The sequence below is a fragment of the Apus apus genome, chromosome 1 (genome assembly GCF_020740795.1).
Source record: "Apus apus isolate bApuApu2 chromosome 1, bApuApu2.pri.cur, whole genome shotgun sequence".
NCBI classification, from domain to species: Eukaryota; Metazoa; Chordata; class Aves; order Apodiformes; family Apodidae; genus Apus; species Apus apus.
In genome coordinates this window covers 94,033,770-94,055,522 of record NC_067282.1, presented here as the reverse complement: position 1 = coordinate 94,055,522, position 21,753 = coordinate 94,033,770, and the positions used below count along the sequence as shown (strand labels likewise).

Sequence of the window (21,753 nt, the reverse complement as noted above, 5' to 3'; positions counted from 1 at the left end):
CTTAGAATGGTGTTTCTCAGCTGGGGCTGTATTTTACTGCCGTGACTTCCCTGGCTCATGTCTGCAGCTGTTTTAGCAATACTAGGGTGAACAAAATGGCCTGCTGGGGTGTGGATTGATGTACTATACAGCTCGTGCTGTGCCTCTATGGAAACCACCACCTTGTGGGGCTAAAAACCATGCTACTGCTGTTGGTCTCTGCTGTAGGATTGAAAACCTAGACAGGAGCTGGCGAATCCTCCCTCATGCCTGTGATAGTTTTACAGATGATTTGTATTCCCAAGTGTTAGCACTGAATAGATGCAGGGCAGCCATTGCTTTTAAATGTGTTGCTTGTTAATACACCATTGTCTCTTTTAGGATGCACGTTGTTTTTTTATGAGACTGATGGCAGATCTGGCATTGATCACAACAGCATCCCAAAGCACGCTGTCTGGGTGGAAAACAGCATAGTGCAAGCAGTGCCTGAACACCCCAAGAAGGACTTTGTCTTCTGTCTCAGCAACTCCCTTGGGGACGCTTTTCTCTTTCAGGTTGGTCCAGTTCAAGGGTTTTACAGAGTTGTTTTTCTGTCTCTGACTAAGGAGAAAATCATAGCTCTGGTTGAAATCAATGGAAAAATCCTGCTGACTCCAGTAGGTTTGGGATTTTCCTCTGGCAGCACTAGGGGAAGGACATGATATATTTGGTAAACGCCACTCAAGAGACCTACCACCACTTGTGAATCACTGCAATCTGCTCTTTTGTTGGCTGACTGGACCCTTCTTTGTGTAGATGTTTGGAACAAAGTAAAAATTAAGAAATATTCATGTATCTGTAAAAACTTGGAATTTTGTGTGATTTGACAGCATACTTACAGCACACAGACCAAGCCAGTTACCATATAGGACACACAGTAGTGCATTAAATGGGCTGTGACACTTACCTGCATTTAGCAAGAGACATATCAAAGATGGGACCTTGTGGAGTGGCTCAGGTTGTTTACAAGACCAAGAGGAACCTGAAGTGCAAGGGGCTACTTGGACCTCCAGGTGCTCTCCCAATGGTGGTGCAGAATCCATTTGCCCTTTGTTCATGCAGACCTTAGTCAACAGAAGTATTTCCATTGAGTTCTGGGTCCTAGCTCTTGTCCAAAGATCAGAGTGCTTTCCTGCCATGCCAAGTCTTGTTCGTAAGTCATGAAGCTTACTGAGTAATATTAATCAAATAATATAAGCACATTTCATGCAAGTTACTTCATCTAGCTTTTTTTCATTCTGAGTTATAGACCAGGGTAAGTCATGTATATTATTCCTTGAAAAATGCAGATAAAACCAATGATTTTGCCAGCCTGTGCTGAGGTGATGCCTTTTCCTCCTCTTTTGATTGTTTTCTTCACCAAAGGAACCCTGTATTTATTTCCCTTTCCAATGACAAAGAATTTGGAGTTCTTGCCTTCTTAAGCCAGAAGCTACTCTGTGGTAGGATGTGCCCCCATGTCGTCACTTCTCTGTACTCCAGTGCAAAACTTTAAGATTACATTGTCTCATAGGTCTTTGCAGCTGTCCTAAACAAGGGGCTAAATTCTTGAACTAGTGCAAAATAGAAAAGAGCCTTAATGGCTCAAAGGAAGTGGTGCTGCCATAAATTTTGAGGAGACTGTGAATCTGATTGCATACTGAAAGAAAAAAATAGTTGTTTTTGTGGATTAGCTTCTCTGCAACCCCAGTCTAATTTTTGCATCTGGAGTATTGTGTCCAGTTCTGGGCCCCTCAGTTCAAGAAGGACAGGGAAGTGCTTGAAAGAGTCCAGCGCAGAGCCACAAAGATGATGAAGGGAGTGGAACATCTCCCTTATGAGGAAAGGCTGAGGGAGCTGGGTCTCTTGAGCTTGGAGAAAAGGAGACTGAGGGGTGACCTCATCAATGTTTACAAATACGTAAAGGGTGAGTGTCAAGAAGATGGAGTTAAGCTTTTTTCAGTGATGACCAGTGATAGGACAAGGAGTAATGGATACAAATTGGAGCATAGGAGGTTTAAGGTGAATATCAGAAAAAAATTTTTTACTGTGAGAGTGACAGAGCACTGGAACAGGCTGCCCAGAGAGGTTGTGGAGTCTCCTTCTCTGGAGACATTCAAAACCCTCCTGGACGCCTTCCTGTGTGATGTACTCTAGGTGACCCTGCTGGCGGGGGGTTGGACTAGATGATCTTTCGAGGTCCCTTCCAACCCCTCGGATTCTATGATTCTATGATTCCCTCAGCTCATATTGAAATACTGCACTGCCTCTTTCTAATTCATGCCTTTCCTGGGCAGGGTGCATGTATTTTGCTACCTGGAGAGCTTCTTCCAGGAGGTAGGTGGGGTGCTTATGGTCTCAGCGTGTTCTTGAAAGGTTGTGGAGTACCACCTCTTCTTGATCTACTGATAAGAGCTGTAAAATCTTTTCCATGGAATTTTCTAAGGAATAACCTTCATTCTCATAAAGTTAATGCCAGTGGATGCTAAGTACTGAAAAGGTCACATTCAGTACATTTTTTTTTTGGCAACACAGGGCCTTATTCAGTAAAAGCCCTGTGCCATTATGCCATGCACAGATTTTCATGTGACTTTGTGGGAAGAAGCAAAAATGAGCCTTTTCAAATGAAAGCAAATAATATATATTGCCTTGCAGAAATTTTTCCTTGGTGTGTCCCTTCTTCACATGCATCACTGGTGAAGCAGAAGAGAAAGAAGGGATGGGTTTGGGGAGAAGGGAAGACCAGGCCAGCTGCAGTGGTGGAAGTAATGTGCAAGTGACAGTGCTGCAGGGCTTGCTCTGCTGCACTCAGAGCAGCCGATGCATGTGTACAGCCCTTCAGCAGTGTTACTTAACTTCTCCTGTCATACACATCCATCCACACATAACATAGGGCTGGAGTAGTGGTTTTGATGAGAGAAAATCACAGACCTGCAGAAGACTATTTCTGTCTTATGGAGACTGTGTACTTCGTGAGAAAAACAGAGTTGTTTTGTAATGTGAACAGATATTGGACATCTTGTAACAAGCCTTCCCACTGCATTGCACCTGGAGACATCACATACCTCCTCCACAATGATTCCTTGCTCAGTCAGTTCTTCCCATGCCTACACAAATCCATTACTTGCAGATGTCACATGCGTTTTCCTGGAGCTCAGAGCAACTTGTGACACACATACTTACATATCAGATATTTGCAGCTTGTTTACGTGATCCTTTCTGTTGAGAAGCAGAGTGATTCCTCTTGCCTACTTACCTACCAGGAGAGTCTTAAGCTCCTAGAATCCATTCCAGATTATTTTTTTTCCTTCCCTATCCACAGAAAACTAAAAAGAAGACTGAATCTAGTGATGTACGGATGATATTTTAAAATGGAATAAGATAAAAATATGACCTCTTGTTGTTAAGATTTTGCTAGGAATTAACAAATTTTACCATCTCATAAGTCCAGTGCTACTCTCCTCTTTACTGGGAGCTAGGTTTCACCACCTGACTGTAGGCAAGTAATTTCTCTATTTTCATCAGGAATTCCTCAGCAAGTGGGGCTCAACATGTCTTCAGTAGTGGCAAGAAGACACTGTAAGCTCCTGTCTATGAATGAGAGTTTGTTAATAGTATTACCTGGGCAGGGAGCCTGACCAAGCAATTACTTGGTACAGTGCCAACTGAAGACAAGAAAATTGGGAGTAAGAGATAGGGTGTAGACCCTGTCTTCTGCTTATGACTTCTAACCTGAGCTAAGGAAAGCGATGCCATTCTGGGACATGTGTGTTTGACCTGCTCCAGTACCACAGAAGTTTGTGGAGCATCAGCTTGTGCTTGCGTGATTTCCAGAGTTGGGGTTTTGTGGGGTTCTCTCCTTGGCTTCAGTAAGCCATGTCCTTTGTTTTTAGTTGTGACTGCCAGGAGAGCAGTGCAGATGACCTTCTTCATGTATGCTAGCAACTGGAGAAGTCATACTGTGCTGTCAATTAATAGATCAGATGTAATCAGAAAGTTTAATTGGAACAAGGTGGTTTGGCACCTTGCTACTTTTTCAGCCGTGAGACAAATACCAGTGTGATTGCTGCTAAAGGCTGACACAGAAAGTCCTGGGCAAGCTCTGAGTTGTCTGTAAATTTTGTTTTACAGCCCTAGTGTAAAAAGGAATGAAGTTTAGTTAGAAGGCTAAAAGGATGTACTTTTTATTTAGAAGGTCTGGAAAAGGAACGCTTTGAAATACTCTTGGTGTCAAAAGCCTCTTATCAGAGTAGTGCTCTTCCATAAAAATGTCCTGGTGTCCTATGGCCCAGCCTAGTATCTCATTGAATAGTAGAATCACAGAATAGTATGGGTTGGAAGGGACCTTAAAGATCATCTAGTTCCAACCCTTCTGCCATGGGCAGAGGTACCTATTGCTCAAAGCCCGGCCTTGAACACTTCCAGGGAGGAATAGTGTTCCCTTTTCCCATACTGTCACACGCATGCTTGGGAAGGGACAGTACCAGCGCCATAAAAATTATGATGACCCTACTTTTAATGATAATAGGGTTGTCTTCAGAGTGCTCTGGGACCTTCAGAAGTGGAAAGCTTGTTTGTCTATGCATAGATATCACAGCCACATTTATGCCATTAATTTATTGCTAACTGTTGCATGCCAAAAAACCTCTCCATACTGTGAAGAGCACAAAGGCTGGTACATTCCCTGACTTAAGGAACTGGGAGTTTAGAAAAGGTAGTTAAATGTTGAGCTACAAATTATGGCAGCGTTGTATTGAACAAGGAAGATAATTCCTGAGACTGTGCTGGGAAGCACTGTACAGCTGCAAAGCACAGATACAGATGTAATTTTAAGTGCCAAATGCCTAGTGCTGAGTTAAAAATGGCCTGCCTAAGAATGATGGGGTTTTTATTACTTCTCTTGGAAGTGGATTTAAGGCTTTGAATCTTAAGATCAAAGGGAAAAGAAACTCCTTGTAATTGCATTTGTTGATCTCCAATCATTTGTAAAGAGTATCCTGACTTTTCCCTCTCTTTCCCTCTCTTCAGACCTCTAGCCAGACTGAACTGGAGAACTGGATCACAGCAATCCATTCAGCTTGTGCCACTGCAGTGGCAAGGCAGCATCACAAAGAGGACACCGTCAAGCTCCTGAAAACAGAGATAAAAAAGCTGGAGCAGAAGATTGATATGGATGAGAAGATGAAGAAAATGGGTGAAATGCAGCTGTCCTCAGTAACAGACTCCAAGAAGAAGAAGACCATACTGGATCAAGTAATCTCACTTACTTATGTGAAATAAACCCCTAGCAAATATTTAAGGCCCTCTTCAGATAGCAATACCTCTCTCTGGTCCTGTTGTGCCATTTGTGTGTGTGGACCAAGCTCCCCAGAACAGGCAGGACATGTATTGGCAGGAGAGCTATGCTGGCTGTCCTAGTTGCACTGTTTCTCCAAACTATGTGCACTAAGGTACAGCATGGGCTGTCTTCTGGCCTCAATACAAGCTGCTCAGAAGTTGAGTGAGGGCTTTAGGGGAGTGAAGAGGCTTCGAGGCCATGGCAGCAGGATGCCTTATGGAAGAGCTGGTCATAGATTAATTAATGCTGCTGTTCCGTTGTCTTAAGCATGGAAGAGGCTGGTTCTTCTGCTGGCAGATGGGATGAAGAGACCATCCCTGGTTTCTGCTTTTTACAAGGGCCTACCTTGACCTCATGGCTGCAGCCTTGGCTGCCCCTCAGGACCACTCCTTCTGACTTGAAGTGGACAATGTAAGTTGTGTTTGAGAAGCAGAGAGTCTAGAGCAGATGTCTCTCCCACTCCCACAGCGACACCTTATTTGAGGAAGCTAACATATGGCTCCTGCTTCACTAGTTTGTAGCTTTTTTACAATGGCTGCTAAATGCCCCTGTAACACAAACCATAGCAGCTGGGGCCCTAGTGTGCTAAGCTAGAGAAATTTTCTAACCCCTGGAAGCACATGAGAAGAGGGAAGAGAGTCCTTTCTCTGTTGAAAGGACTCCACTCAAAGGCTGTCAATCACAGTGAGAAGACAAAACAGTCTCTCTCTTTATGTAACTGTGTTTTTCTAAATGCTTTGAAACCGTTTCCTATTAGTAATTTGAATTATTTAAACAAGTCCTTACATAGGCTGATTATAGTGCTCTTCTGCTGGTAAGATTAATTGTCCCCAGTGTATAGCACATTTTCAAGTATGGTGAACTCCACTGATGCTCACAGCAATGCTGCTGATGTGGCTGCTGATTCAGGGCACTCAGTATGTGGAATTTGGTGGGGATTGGTCTTCTTGTTTCTCAGATGCCCTTGATACATGAAAGAAGCCTCTTGAGGGACTGCTTAGAATAGTATCCTGGAATACAAAGAAAATTAAAAATGGAATTTTAATCCTATTAATTAACATCATATCAAAGGAGTGGTTGTCTCAGGAGAACACTTCTGCCATGAGCATAAAAAAGCTGTTTTCCATCTCATTAAGAGTTTTTTGCTATTTGTATCCTGTTTGGGTTTGGGGGGGTAGAGGAGAGTGGGAAAGAAGAGGATTCAAAGCTTCTTGAATGAGATCAGCGTTTGTGAAAGAAGTGTATTACTGGAAACAGTAGAATTTTTTCCAGGTATTTATCACTCTGTTCTTCCACCTCTCCCCTTTTCTTCTTATGCATCTCACTCTTCAATCTTTGCTGTACACAGATCTTTGTTTGGGAACAAAATCTTGAACAGTTCCAGATGGACCTATTTCGGTACCGCTGTTACTTGGCTAGTCTCCAAGGAGGGGAGCTCCCAAACCCTAAACGACTGCTTGCTTTTGCCAGCCGTCCAACCAAAGTTGCGATGGGCCGTCTTGGAATCTTCTCAGTCTCGTCGTTTCATGCACTGGTAAGTTTGAACAGAGGCCAGGGGTCACCTTTGCCAACCTGCAAGTCACTTCATGTGTTCTGTGCAGAGATCATGTCAACAAACAGGCAGGGGGGTGAGCCCTTAACCTTAGTGTGCATAATATTCTGCTTCCTGAAAGTGGTGTGTGTCCTAGATATAGATCAAAAAGAGATGTTTGCGAGCCATGGTCTTATGGTAGGACCATGTTTCTCCTAAACATGTGAGTTTAGATTTCCAGATCTGCACTATAAACATGCTTTCAGATCTTCCTGTTACAAGAGCTGGCTCTAATGAGCTTGATCCAAAAGTCCACTGAAGTCAACGGAGGTCTTTCAGAGGCCCTCAGTGTGTGTTGGCTTAGACCTTCTTTGGCTTGATTTCCTTACTACCATATGGATGAATCTGCTGACCCATTAGTCTAATATCCGGTCTCCAGTGCTCCAAAAAGGAGGGGAAATGTTCTTCTTTCTACTTATGATGTGGCAAATAATGTTTAAGGCAGTTGCTTAAATTTAAATAATGTAGAACCCAGCTCTTAAAAATACAGGGAAATGTATTACAAAGTAGTGTTTTTTTAATGAGTTTAAATCAAGTTCCTGTAGTTTCAGCTTGGACTCTTGGAGCTTCACAGAAATAGCTGAGCACCACTGATGTCTCATAGATGTCAGCTGTACCCTTCAATTGAATCCAGAGCTATAATTCAGTCAGGGGCGTTTTTATTCTTTTATATATGAAAAGATTAGCGTCATCATCCTGACAATTGCTGGTGGATTTTATATATATATATATTTTTTTTTAAGTGGCTGGGTGCAATTTGCATTTGTGCTTATTTTTTTGCATTAGCAAAGCACTGAGTGTTAGCCTGAAAAACAGTCTGCCTCTTCATGCTGGTGTCTCTTGAGAGACAAGTGAAAAAAAATATGTTTTGAAGATGTTGTTTTGAAAAAGACATATGCTTCCTTCTCCTCTAAGCAAACTCTCGTGTCCTCCTTTGCCCTCAGTAGTGTAGTGGGGGTGCAGCGAGTCTCAGACTTGAGCCGGGTTCTGCATGGTGATAGCATCCCTACCTCTCCTGAAGACGTTCTTCAGTACATTAGCTAGAGGATGTGCTAAGTTTTCCAGCTGCCTCTGCACAAATGTCCCAGATAGAGCTGAGAAATGTTTCACAAGTCCAGGCTGTGGAAATGGAGATGCTTGCAGTAGTGTTACGTTCTCCTTTTCCTTTGCATCTCCACATTTCCCAAGGAGAATAACCATTTACTCATACAGCGACAGTTCCCTGGGTACACAAGCCTGTTCATCCCATCTTTGTATGAGTTTTTGTATCTGCTGCACCCAAATAACCTGTTTCTCAGCTCTGTAGCTTGGGGCGTCACTCAGAGATTTGGGTGTTCCTGCTGGGGTTGCCAAATGACAGTCACATTTTGCTAGTTTCGGCTGTGGGAATTCAGTACAAAGGTGTTTCAGGAAGTGTATGGCTAAGTCGGCAGGGTGGGTCTGTCTGTCCGTCTGTCTCACTTCGCCTTGTGCTCCCGTTCGTACCTGCCATCTCCTACCACTCCCTTTTTTGCAGGAGAGGAGCTTGCTCTCCAGAGGCCGCCTCAGCATGGGAAATCTGCTTCAACTTTGGCCTAAACACTTCACCTCACACTGATTTCTACCAGAGCTTCCTTATTAGGGAAACGCTTCCCAAATATTTGGTCTCAGTAAAGGCAAATATCTTTTTGCTCTGAAGGGGTTGCCACTGGCCATTTTTCAAGTACCCAAGAAGTTAATACTGTTTTAATAAAAAAGGCCATTTCAGCTGACTTTTTTTCTTCCTGTGTTTTGCTCACTCCGTCAAATGTTGGTATCTTTAAGGAAGTGCAGGTTTTAAATACCTTGATCTATTTGCAAGCCTTTATCTGGCCTTTTAACAGTTGTGAGTCAGTTCCAGGATGCCCAGAGTGTTTCCACAGGAAAGTGCAAAGAGAAAGACTGGGCTTCGGAAGCAGCAGATAAGTTTGGAATCTCAGGTTTTGTATGTCCAGCTTTGAAAACTTTTTAGAAAAAAAAAAAAAAAGAAAAGAAAAAACCCAAATCCTTCACTGGTGCTGAGGCTTTGCCCTGTGATAATTAGGCTGTTTCCAAGTAGATCTAATTAAATGCCAAAAAAGGGGAGGAGGAGTTACTGTCTATTTTAATTTTTGATGTTTGACTTCAAAAGGAGTTAAATAGTAGTGAGAAGGAGGTAGCCTGGCAGCATCACCGTTGTCCCTGTTGTGAGTACACATTGTTGCCAGAGTGACTTTTTAAAAAAAGAAAACAACCAAACAACAGCAACAGATTCCACTCTTGGTTAGATTATGTAAGCCATGGTGCAGAGGCATGCTGCAACCTTTGTTTTTTAAAACCATGTGGCTTTGACAGGTGGCGGCTCGCACAGGGGAGTCCGGAGTGAGGAGAAGGACGCAGGCCATGTCCAGATCTGCCAGTAAACGGAGAAGCAGGTTTTCTTCTCTTTGGGGACTGGATACTACCTCGAAGAAAAAGCAAGGGAGGCCAAGCATTAATCAGGTATGTGTGTGGAAGTTTCTGATATTCTTACTTCCAAGGCTTATTTGTTAGCGTGCAGAATGCAGCTCAAGCAAAGATCCACTTGCACCAAGCACTTACACATCCAACCTTAACCTTGCCTGTTTAATCTTTGACAGCATAGTGTCATCTCATTCCACATCCTCTTCAAAAATCAGCAACTGTAATTACAGATAAGTCTACAGCAGTTCCTGTAAAGCAAAGTTTAGAGTCTGCACCTTCTTTAGCTGAATTGGTTGCATTTCTACTTTGGTTATATTTCTGCTGCTTCTGCTTTTGCTGGAAGTCCTTTTAAACTCAGGAGTAACAAAACAACAGTGTAAACCACATACAATTTTGGAAGGGGAAAAAAAAGTGTAGACTTGTTTGTTTCCTTAAATTAAAATTATGACTTTGTAGAATACTTTAAATGTAGTTGAGTTTTGGGGAAACTTCCTGAAGTAACAAAAAACTTTGCATTTAGTAGGGACAGTCCCTGTTTTGCTTTGGATTTTTAAAAAATCAAAAGCTGAAATGTTTACACCCAGTTACTGAACAGATCTTTCTCTAGAAAACGTGTTTCAGTGTGGAAAGAAGGTGCTTCCTTGTTATTCTTTCCAAACATCCCTAATTATAGCTTTTGCTTTTTGAGAGCCATACCTCATCTAATTGCAGGAAGTGTAGGCTTTGCTTTTCTTTCTCTTCTTTCACTTTTTGAAGAGAGAAAGGCTTGGGACACGTGTTGTTCTGTGCCCTGTGATTTCTTCCTCCTTCTGTTAAAGCAGCAGTGGGTGTTTATTTTGTTTAGCAGAGGATGAATGCTGCTGAATTGTTTAGCTTGTTTTTAGTGAGACATTAAAAGTTCACCTAATATTTAGAAGGTAAACAAAAGCTCAGAGTTTTGTTGGGAAGCAGCAGATGCCTCTCTGAGTGCATTCCCAATTCTTTGTGCTGGTGCTCTGGCATCCCTGGTACTTTATACTTACTTTCCCCAAATTGTTACCGCAAGTGCAATCTGTTATCCTGAGCTAGGATCCTGCCCATGTTGTGTCTTCAGACCTGTTTTTTTTTTCCTGAACAAATCCTTTATTTTTTTTCTTTCAGTGGAGATAAATACATTCTCCACATTTCCTCCAATTCCTACCCCCCTTACTCTTCAATAATCACAGGTGTGAAAAAGGGATTTTGTACTAGGTTAAAGAAAAGTGATACTGGAGAGAGACAAAGAAAAAGTTATGTTTTTACAAAGTAGCAGAATATCTAAATGTAGTGCCTGAATTTATTTCCCGTTTGTGTGTAGCAGCATGCAAAGTACTGCCAAGTTGAAGCAAAAACTGTATCATTCCAAAGGGCAGTGACCTCTCCTACCCTGTATGGTCCCTGCTTCATTTTAGGTCCAGAATAGGTAACAGCAAAACCCAGCAACTTGATCATAAAGCTGTGCTGATGTGGAGCTATAAGCCTTAACTTTTTGGTTTTAATTGTAAGCTTCTGCTGCAGTAACAACCCTGTTTGCCTGTCTGATGTGGTTCTCTGCTGATTTGGGGTGGATCCTGTATTTATTCCCATTCTGTTGTTCTTCCTGCACCATGTCCTGTTGATTTTGGCTCTCTGGATTGTGGTGGGTTACCAGCTTTTATTTTGTTAGATGGGGGTTACACTAACTTGTGGTACTTGAACGTTTCCTAAGTACTTTTTGAAAGCTGTTTTATTACAAAACCAGCCAGAAGCTGAGACCTTCTGATTTCTCAGCCTTAGCAGAGGTGGAGAAGCATTCATTTCCCCCACTGTACAGATGGGGAAACTGAGCACAGAAGGATATACGATTTGTCCAGCTCCATCAAGTAAATCAGGGACAGACCACTAAGCAGAACTGGCCTCTCATCTTTCAGGATGGTGCTCTGTGACCAGCTTGTTCTTCATTCCCCTTCCCTCTTAACCAGCTGATATTTTCCTTTTCAGTGTTTTGAGATGAATGTTTTTATTTTTTCAGTTTCATTTCCATGCTAGACGTTAGATACACTTAGTGTGTGCTGCAGATGGTGTGGAGGCACATTCATGTTTTAAAGCAGAGTCTCTCTGTTGTTCCTCAGGTGTTTGGTGAAGGAGTTGATTCAGTGAAGAAGTCTCTCGAAGGCATCTTCGATGATACAGTCCCAGACGGCAAGGTAAAACACCCGCTCTCCAGCTGCCTCCTTCCCCCTCATTTGCAGCCACCATAAATGCATTGTTGACTCTGGGACGTGAGGGGGGACACAGAGCCCCCAGGAGAGGACCTTCTGTGCACTCTAGGCCTTGTAGCTGCTCTGGAAGGGTTAGAGCTGGTTGCCCACAGTCAAAAGGGCTCACTGCATGTGGCATCCTAAGTGCAGCTGGAGGTGCCAGATCTAGAGGGGTGTTAGCACTGCGTGCTAGAGAAATCTCTTCCCACAGGAGGACCTTGACACCACTGGTTCTGGAAAACAGCTCCTTGTGACAACCATATTTAGTGTTGGCACAACTATGAAGCACAGGGCTTCCTCTGTTTTGTTCTCATGCTTTTCTGTGAGCTTCTGTGTTTGCAGCCACAATTACAACTGCTTTTTTTTCCCCCCAGAGAAAGTCGGCTATCAACCAGCATTGAGACAGTGCTAAGAGGCACGTTCTTCATCTAGTGAATATGGGTTTAGCTGTGTGAGCCCACTTGCAGCAAATAGGAATTCTGCAGCTCCATCAAATCTGGGGATTTATAGCTTGGAGTGCAACTAGATGTATAGAAGACAGTAAATTCAAAATAGATGCTAAGATTTGTCATTTTGCCATTTCTAAACATAGGAACTGATGCCTCTACAGCAGTTTTGTTGGCTTTGGATTGGTTACCCAGAAACACATTGCATTTAAGTTTTAATTTTAAATCTCTTTTTATCACTATTTTTTTTTGTTGCATTCTTAGCATTTCCAGTAGACACAGGGTGAAATCCCAGTGCATTGCATCAGTGTAGCTTTGTGGGTGGCACGGGAGGGCACACTTTATACTGCTCAGGTAAAACTGTATAAAGTTTTCCTGTCCAGACAAGCCTTCAATCTAGTCTTATGAATAAAATGTCTTCTCTACAAGAGGGCTTTTTGTTACAGCATATAATGTTCTTCCACTTGTTATTGGTGATGAGGGGAATAATATTTGGCCAGTAGAGTCATAATGGATTTTGTCTATTTAGAGGGAAAAAGAAGTGGCACTGAGCAGTGTCCATCAGCACAATCCTGACTGCGATATTTGGGTTCATGAGTATTTTACACCGTCTTGGTTCTCCCTGCCGAACAACCAGCCTGCTCTGACAGTCATCCGTCCTGGGGACACCACACGAGATGTGCTGGAAATGATTTGCAAGGTAAAGGCTATGAGCATGCCCTGGAGTGGCATGAAGTGTCTCCAACCCTGAGCCCTTTCAGTTGAACCTTGTAGTGAGTTTATCATATGCCAGCACTCAAACTGCACTGTGCTGGGAGACCAGTTGTATGTTAGATGAAAAACATTAATTATACTGAATTTCTCATGCCAGCACCATGCAAGAAAAATTCCTACAGCTGGGGCTCAACTTGGCATGAGTGTAGGGAGAGGAAGGCAGACTATGTTTTGCCTTCTCCATTTTGGCCATCAGGCATGAGCATCTGAAGTGCCTTAACACCCTGACTCTGCTTGTGCTGCCACCTCTCAAGTACCCACAGACCCTCTCCCCATCCACTCACAGCCAAGCAGCGTGCAGTTCCCTTCTCCTTTCCTTCTCTGGCCCCCAGCATCCCAGCTCCTGGTCCCCAGCATGATTCCTTCCACTGGATAGCCCTGCCACAGAGTAGTGCAGTCCCCCGGCTTCTGCCAAGCTCTCCTCCTGTGGCCCATCTCCTCTGCCAGGCAAGAGGGGCGATAATCACCCCTTCCCAGGTGCCAGCTCATCCTGTTTCCAGGTGCCATTCCTCCTTCCTTCCTCCTGCCTCTTCCTTCCCTCTGGCTGGCATGGGGGAGGAAGGCAGATAGAAAACAGCCAGGAGTAGAAGGTGCCTGTGTTTGCTATCTGCATTGCAGAGTCAGGCTCACTTCATGTGGGTGGCAAAAGGGAAGAGAGAGAAAAACTTTAATCTGCATTTGGGGAGTGGGTGGAAGAAAAACCACCTGGATTTGACATTTGGTCATTAAAAAATGTTACATCTCAGCAGAGAAGTTGAAAGCTTTGACAAATTAAATACAAGCTTTCAGTTCTGGCAGTTACATAATGTATGTTTTCTACTAACGGGCTGACTGCAAGCTAGACCAAACTCGTGGCATGTGCCTTTCTGAAAAGTGAGTCGTCTTTTGTACAACAACAACAGCAAAAGAAAACATTTATTACTATGAAGAGCTTAACTTTGGGTACTTTTAGAACATGTTGCATGTGCTTCCAAAGAGAGGGAAGGTGAGAGAAAGGCATTTGTCTGCAATAATTATACAGTGTGCTTGTCTCTCTGCCAGGTGCTATATTAAAGAGTGATGCAGCTTGTGAAAGCTCATCATTGTATTCAGGAAAATATGACATTTTTGGAGAGAGACGTAATAGGGAAGCTGGATGACAAATTATTAGTAATGATTTTTTTTATTTTTTTTAAAAGATTTATATGTTGCTTTGGGTAAGAGTGATTAACTCAGTGGGCCAAATCCTTAGCTGGAGTAAATTGGTGTATCTCCACAGGTTTCAGTAGGTGTCTGCTGAGAGTCTGGTCTCTCAGTGTGTGTTTGATTTTTGTGGGTGGTGGTGCATAAGGAGAAAGGGAGGTGGGTGAGAGTTTTTTTAAGAGCTATTACCTGTTTCTTTCCTTTCTGTAAGAGTTTTCAGTCTGGAAAGCACTGATGGATGCCTTCTTTTCTGTAGCATTTAATAATCAATCTCTTTCTTCTGTCTCTTGCATTCAGCTCATTTTTTTCCCCTTAATATCTGATCCACATCATTTCACATCAGTTTGCCATCTGCCATCTGAGAACCAGTCAAGTTCTGGTATAGTAAACATTTCAAGATCTACATTTCATATAAACGTCTTCATGTTTGTAGATGTGGTTAAATCTATCTGTGCTATTAAACTGAGCTTGATTATTCTGTTGGAGAACATTAAGTGCACTCAAATCATTGTAGAAAATGTGTTCTTATACTAACATTGCTGCTTGTCATTATACAGCGAGTTAGATTTTGGAGGCTGCTTTGTGACACTTTTATGATTCAAAATTGGTGGGAAGAGAGTTTAAAGTGTATTTTAAAGTGTTTTCTTGAAGACTTCTAAGATTTAACTAATAACATCACTTGGAAGGCAGGAAAAGTCAGTGTATATACATTAAATAGTTTCTTATGAATAATACTGATCAGTGTGAATGGATGTATACGTATTACCAGTATTTGCATAATGGTATATCTTGAAATTGAGTAGAAACATACACACTGTATATGGATTTAGGCAGAGCCAATATGGGGAGAATAACACAAAAAATCATGCCTAGACAACTACATGGCATTTAGTCTTTTGACTGAACTGGATAAAAAGCAAAAAGGTTCTTTTTTTCGCATGATTTGTGTTTTTCAGATAGACCTGCATAAGGGGCAAGAAACAGATTTTCCCTAGGTCTCCAAGTCTGTGCTTAAGGTCTCAGAGAAGTTAGTTAAGCCTGAAGCTCTGTGGGCTTAATTTGAATTTGAGCTGGGGTTTTTCTACTGAAAAAGCTTGTGACCCACAAGTGCGAAGCCAGAGTAACAGGCTGGGATGGCTGGCATGTTTCTGTGGTGCTGTCATTTCTGTGCTAATGAAGGTCTCTCCCACCAAGCTGAAAGAATGTGCCTGTTCTTGAATCTGGTGATTGTCTGCTAAGGCAGATGGGACTGAGGGAGTGATGACCACAGGTGACTCAGATGGGTCTCAGATAAGGCTGAATGGTCCTCTGGAAGTACACGTCCCTGGCTTTAACTGGAAGAGAGCTGAAACGAATTAGCAGTTCAGGTTGTGTGTCGACATGCTACACCATGTGGAGCCTGTTGAATTGGATCACACCCCAGATTATAAATGCTTCTTCAAGTGCATGTCAGTTAACCTGTCGGGTTGTGCTTTAAATTGGGTTAGCTGCTTACTTTAGTCCAGACATAGCCAGATTTATTAGGAGAGAAAGAAATAAACCGAGAAGCTTATTTGGACTACTAAAAGGTATTTTGGGTGGTCTTGAAAGGATATTAATATAATTAAAGCTGCACTGTTTCTGCTCCCAGCTTCCCACATATGGATGCAGCAGGGCCAGCAACAACAACAAGAAGTGGTTTAATGGTATGACTTTTAGGGCAGATTGGCTATGTCCACTTTGCGAAGGCCTTTTACTTTCGCTTCAGTAAAAAATCATGCCTCTATTTGAAAGAGTTTAATGTAAAATTTTGAGGTAGACAAAGCTTTGCTGCAGCTATACAAATGTTAATTAACTAAATGGTGCAGTTCATGTGCTGCACCATCACAGCTTTAATGGTGATGACTCTCATTGCCTGATTTGGGTGGAATTGCAAGGTAGTTCATGAATGGCATCCACTCTGGCCAGTGGTGTTTCTTGGAAGAAATGAGTGGGCAAAATACATATGTGTTTTATCCAGTGACCTCTTTAGACAATGCTGTACTCTGGCATAGTTCAGGGCTTCAATGCAGCTTTGGTCATTCTGCATTTGGCTCCATCCTACCCTCTCAAATGGCCAGCACACACAATTTTCTCCTAAGCAAATCTCCATGCCAAGACCGGTGTGAAAACAGAGGTGTCAATGGTCATCTCCATGTGTCAGGGACATGTAGCTTGTCAGCACAGGCCTGGCTGACTGGCGTTTGTGCAGTGGCTGTTCCTGATGCTGCATGAAACACAGGACACATACAAGAGCTTCAGCGTAGGAGACCATGGGCTGATGCACCATGGTGGAAGGAGGAGGCTGCCAGGTTGTCTGGCTCTCTTTTCTGCTAGTATGGTTTTTCTACACAGAATTTTTTTCCCCACTGGCTTTGCTGTAAAGAGTTCAAGCATTTTCTGGACTTCCAGAGACTTAGCATAAACTTCTCCCTCTGGATGTGGGGTGTGCAGTCTGTGGGTTTATGTCTCCTCTTTGTGTTTAATTAGTGTGCAAGGCACTCTCTAGTTTGTATCTAGGGATAGTAAACTGATCTGACCAGAAACTAATCTAGGACTCCTATGTATGATTTATCTATGATTAAAACCAGTTCTGCTTCCCTTTAATTTCTGGGCTCTTTGTATGTATGTGCATGTAAGAGAAAGAACTATGAAAAGAGTCAGTAAAAAATGGGCATGCAAAATGCTTATCAAAAAAGAAAAAGAGGGCAGAGGATGAGGATTTCCTGTGCTCAGCTCTTTTTATTTTGGCCCTTGATATATTTCACATTCCTTATTTAATTAACTAGGTATTTGTCTGGATTACGGAGGTTATCCTATTTCAGTTACTCAGTTTCATATACGGATAATTTGGTCTTTGAAATTGGACATACTTCAACATACTGCTACATAAAGTGCAGCAATAGATCTTTTTATCTCCTTCGTATTGGTAGCTCTTTTTTATTCATGAGCTAATCTAGACTTTCAAACACGTTCACTCTGAGTACTTGCTGAAGGGTTTGTTACGACAGTGTGATCTTTTCCATGGGTCACTCAGAGTACAATACTCATCATCTCTGCTGTGTGATCAGTCAGCTGAGTCCTGGTGTATCGTTGTCTTGGCTTGAACTGGGTAAGCAAGGCTTAAAAAGCCATAATAAATAGGCAATAATGATATTTTTGCATTAATTTTCAGACGAGCCATTGTTTTCGGTACAACCAGGAAACTGGTAATTTGCTCATACAAAATGAGAAGGCCAATCTATAAAAGAATATAATAATGGGATTTCAAAAGTGACAGTAAACATTATTTACCTCCTGTATTTCTGAATCACTTTGGGTTTCAAACTTTGAAAGTAACTTCTGAATGACATCCTTTGTGTCAATCATAATTCACATGTGTTTTGATTACACACTGCATTAACCTCTGCTTAAATCAAGCTTATTAATCGTGCTGAGAAAAGGTCATTAACATCTCCCAGACCAAATGCTGTATCCTCAGCTAATTATAACTAATTCATTAAAATGGTGTGACCTGTTTCCACTAGTAATCCAATATGCAGCCCTTAGCTTCTTTTAGTCCTATAAAGCCAGTGTACCCTGAGCTGTTTTGGATTAGAGGACATACAGATTTATTTATTTTTTATATTAACCTTTCTTGAAAGCCACATCACTAATGTGTGAAGATGCTAAAAAACCAAAACAAACAGAACAAAACCAGCTTTCTTGTTACGTTTTTCTCTGTTAGCAGAACATCTGTTTTCCTCCTTGCAATTTTAAATGCCCTTTTGTATATGAAGGTTTGCTCTGAGTCTTCTGCAGTAATAGTGTTTGTTTATTTCTGCAATAGCATGGAATGGAGCAGAACTGTCAGATAAGCAGGACCAAAAAAGCTTCTTAGGAGTACTAGCACTGCCTTTGTCTTCCTGGCCAGTGGTTAAATTTCTGTGGAAGAGGTGGAGGTTCAGGTCCTTGTTCAAGTTAGGAGGTCATGGGCCTCTTGTGAAAGATGATGCTGGGGCATTTTTCTTCCTATGAGTGTCAGGCCATTCTCTAAGTATAGGTGATGTGAGCCATTGCTTTTTTCTCCTAAAGCCTCTTCTCTGTTTCTTGCAGACACACCACCTGGATTACTCTGCTCACTACCTGCGTCTCAAATTCCTGATTGAAAACCAGATTCAATTTTATGTACCAAAGCCAGAAGAGGATATCTATGAACTGGTAATGCTACCTACTGAACAAAATTAAATGACACTTGGTAGGACACTATTAATAAGTGTTTATCTGTCATTTGTAATATTCAGAGTTACACTTTTTAACTTGCGAATATAGTGCTCTGCACAATATAGCAAGTTGGCCTACAGTAAAGTAATGTCCCTAGACATTTCACCTCGAAGAGAGAGTTGCTATTTAGCCTATGTTTGTGCAGGCATGTGTCTATGTGGAAGAGAGAGAGGAGCTACAGCCACAGGTAATGGGTGAAAGTCACTATAAACATACAGTTACAATTAACTTTTCTCAAGGTTGCCTTTTTCTGTTGTTCATATTGTCTTCAGTAGTTTCAAAGACATAGTGTTGATGCCTGAGTATTTCTTGTTCAGATCACATTGCATGATTTTTAAAGAGAAGGAGAATGCACAGGTAGTTGGGTTTTTTTTTTGGTCTGTTGTTTGGTTGGGGTTGTTTCTCCCCACTAAATGAGGAGGTAAATGTTGAAGTTAAAAAGCTGTGGAGTTATGTGTTAGTATATACTTTCCTAATTGCTTCAGTTGGATGTTTTCATATCATTCATCTCAAAAGCAGACTTCAAAGGAATTTTTAATTTGGAGATTAAAAAAAAGACCAAGTAGAATTAGTGTCATACTTTAACTCTTTGATTTTACACATGCACATTATAAAGTTTTTTAAACTTTTCATTGGTGGCTGTTTTATTTATAAAAAGTAAAACTTTGCCAATTATGGATGCTTTTGCTCACTTAGTAAAGAAGTTCTGGAATTTGCCATTAACACTGTCAACAACAAAAAAAAAGAGTGAGAAAGTGCTAGTAAAGTACTAAGACTGGAAAGTAAAATGTAGCTGGGAAAAATTAAAGATCAGAGAAGACAGTTTTTAGCTTTCATTGGCTGCAGGGATTTTGGTGACTTGTCTTATGTTGAGAGGATGTAGGATTGACATAGTCATCAGTTATTGTTTATTCTGAAAAAATGAAATCAAACCAAAACTCTACAGTCGGTGGGACTAGGTACATGCTGAAAGATTATAATATGGATAGATGCTGCAGAGTTATATCTAATATAGTAATATTAAAACAACACACATTTGTATGTTTGCTTGTGAGTGTATAAGTGTGCTTGTTTCATCAGAAAATTTGAGTTACTTTATTTCAGTGTTTGATTAAATGACTCTGGTGCAATATGATAAAATTAATGCTTGTATTTTAGTAGTCTCCTGAATATCTGTTTATTGTCTAATGTTGATATCACCTTGCTACAAGTATCTTCCATCTTTTAAGATGCTTTTAGAGATACACATTGCTGCAGAAAAGGTAAACAAAATTTCCTAGAAGGAAATTATTTTTTCTTGCAGAATTTATAGGATGTATTTAAATAAGAAATGGAGAATAAATATCCATATTCCATTCCTCTCCAAAACATTAATGGTTATGCTTTGTGCTCTGACACAGTCTTTCAAAAATTACAAGCTTGGTTTATTATGTGTTAAAAATGTTACTAAGGGCTCAGGGGGGAGTATTTAGCAGTAAGTGCTGTACCAGGAGGTTATAGTTGTTTAAGCACCTGTTACTGTAAACTAAGGTTTTGGCTGAAGCTTGATGTTCCAGACTTTTTACTTTGAGTAAGATGGCCCTTTTAGGTGGAAGCACAAGACCAAAGGCTTCCCTGAAAATCTTGAAGGTGTGATGAGGCTGGGGTGAAGGCATTTGGGCTGGTAGAAAAGGTAGCCCCTGGGAAGGAGTGTTGGAACAAGACCAAAAGTGGTAGAGGAACAAAGGGCAAGGAATTAAAAACAATAGCAGCAGTAGTAGTAGTAATAATAAAACCCAATAATATCCCAAGGTTGCCATGAGAAACACTGTGAGGGACTTGAGTGGCACAGAGGGGCAACACTGCCACTGTCAGGACAAAATCCTGTCCTTGGGCCTAGCAAACCTCCTTGGGATGCTCCTAGTATTGCTATCAAACCTCTCTGTGCCCAGATATGCTGCTTGTCCTTGGTGTTGGGACAGTGGGTCCACAGGGCACAGAAATCTGAGGGGCACCTCAGGGCTCCTTCCAAACTGGCTCTCTGGTTTGGGCAGCCAAGCATCCCAGTTATTTGCCTCCCATTCAACAGAGATTCTTGCTTGAAAAGCCACTTTGGGATGCAGGCAATATGTGTGGCTCCTGTATCCCGGTGAGAGCATGGCAGCCATCCTCCTTGGTTCTGGTCCTGCATGCTCAGTTTAGACAACTGCAGGGATCAAACTCAAGTTTTGTTTGGAAAACACTGCGATTTTCAGACCATTTTTTCTTTCTCCTCTTTTTAAAACCCGTGCTGAAATCTAGCTGAGATTTTTGTAAAGTTCATCTAACTATTTTTCAGGTTCTGAATAATATGTTCCCATATTTGAAAAACATGTTTTAAAAATATTGCTAGCATGCCATCCTTGTTTAGTTTTACATTTTATTTTACTACATGGAATAATTTAAATGCATATATAACTGTTCTGTAATTCTTAATATTTGCAATTAAACAAATGTGTGTGTGCTCATAAAAGCAGAAGATAAAATTATATTATTAAATAAATCTTTTAATAATGAATTACTCTTAATTTTTAAATAAATTGGTTAAATACTTCAGTCTGAACACTGATGCCGCCTTGTTTCAAAATGTTAATTATTGTGAATTGCTTTTTTACACACTCATACCACCATGTAAACAAAATTACTATTTGCCTGCACCTGTGGGTATGATTTTTTCCAAAAACAAAAGGATGTTTTTTTACTGAAGTGCTAGCCTGTGCTATGGAAAGAACAGCTTCAAACCTTGGCTGAGCTGGAGGTTTCCAGAGTGTCAAGTCTGTCTTACAAGGAGCAAGTCAGGGCTGACTCCCAAACATGTCAGTTCAGAGCCTCAAATATCTGATATAGGTGACTTGGTCTGGAAAAGTGGGATTTCCCTGTTTCAGGTGGCATGACAGGCCCTTTGTTCAGAGCTTGGGGCAGGACCCCAGTACAACAGAGAGACACACAAGACAGGAGAGCATAGGTGATTTAGAAGCACAAAATGTGTGACCTCTGGTGGAGGTGTTGCCTGGCTCCTGAAAGGCAGAGTGAATTGCACCTGCATGCTTAGGCGTCTGGGTTATTACCTAGGTGTGAATTTGTGCTGGTCTCCTGGGAAGGATGTTAATGACCATTTCAAAGACTTGGGAGGGCTTTTCTTGGTACAAATAAACATAAATGTGTTAGGGATGAAATTTCATGCTAAGAGTGAGCTGCATATCAAGTCTGTTAGTCTTCCAACAATTAAGAAATGCATTTAAGAAACAAAATCTCACCTTGTGATTTCAATACTATCAAATAATTTAATTTCTGCAATGTCTTAATCAAAATTACATAAAAATGTTAAATGATGGATACCCATAAAACAAGAAAACAGGAATAGAAGCTTTGTTTCTTGTGCTCGAAATGGTATTGACTGAGTGAAAT

The 21,753-nt window shown here is 41.4% G+C and overlaps 1 protein-coding gene across 5 annotated transcripts in view; it reads left to right on the top strand.

Moving 5' to 3' along the window:
- Positions 1-21,753, top strand: part of TIAM1 (TIAM Rac1 associated GEF 1) — a 186,163-nt gene that overhangs the window by 120,944 nt on the left and 43,466 nt on the right. For all 5 annotated transcript variants that reach the window (XR_007890810.1, XM_051631326.1, XM_051631299.1 and 2 more), the window contains 7 exons: positions 361-533; positions 5,026-5,250; positions 6,684-6,869; positions 9,279-9,425; positions 11,516-11,590; positions 12,620-12,790; positions 18,160-18,264. Coding sequence is in view for 4 of the 5 variants with exons in the window: in XM_051631326.1 (XP_051487286.1) it covers positions 361-533; positions 5,026-5,250; positions 6,684-6,869; positions 9,279-9,425; positions 11,516-11,590; positions 12,620-12,790; positions 18,160-18,264 (1,082 nt within the window). In the remaining variant the exon portion in view is untranslated. The remainder of the gene's footprint in view (positions 1-360; positions 534-5,025; positions 5,251-6,683; positions 6,870-9,278; positions 9,426-11,515; positions 11,591-12,619; positions 12,791-18,159; positions 18,265-21,753) is intronic.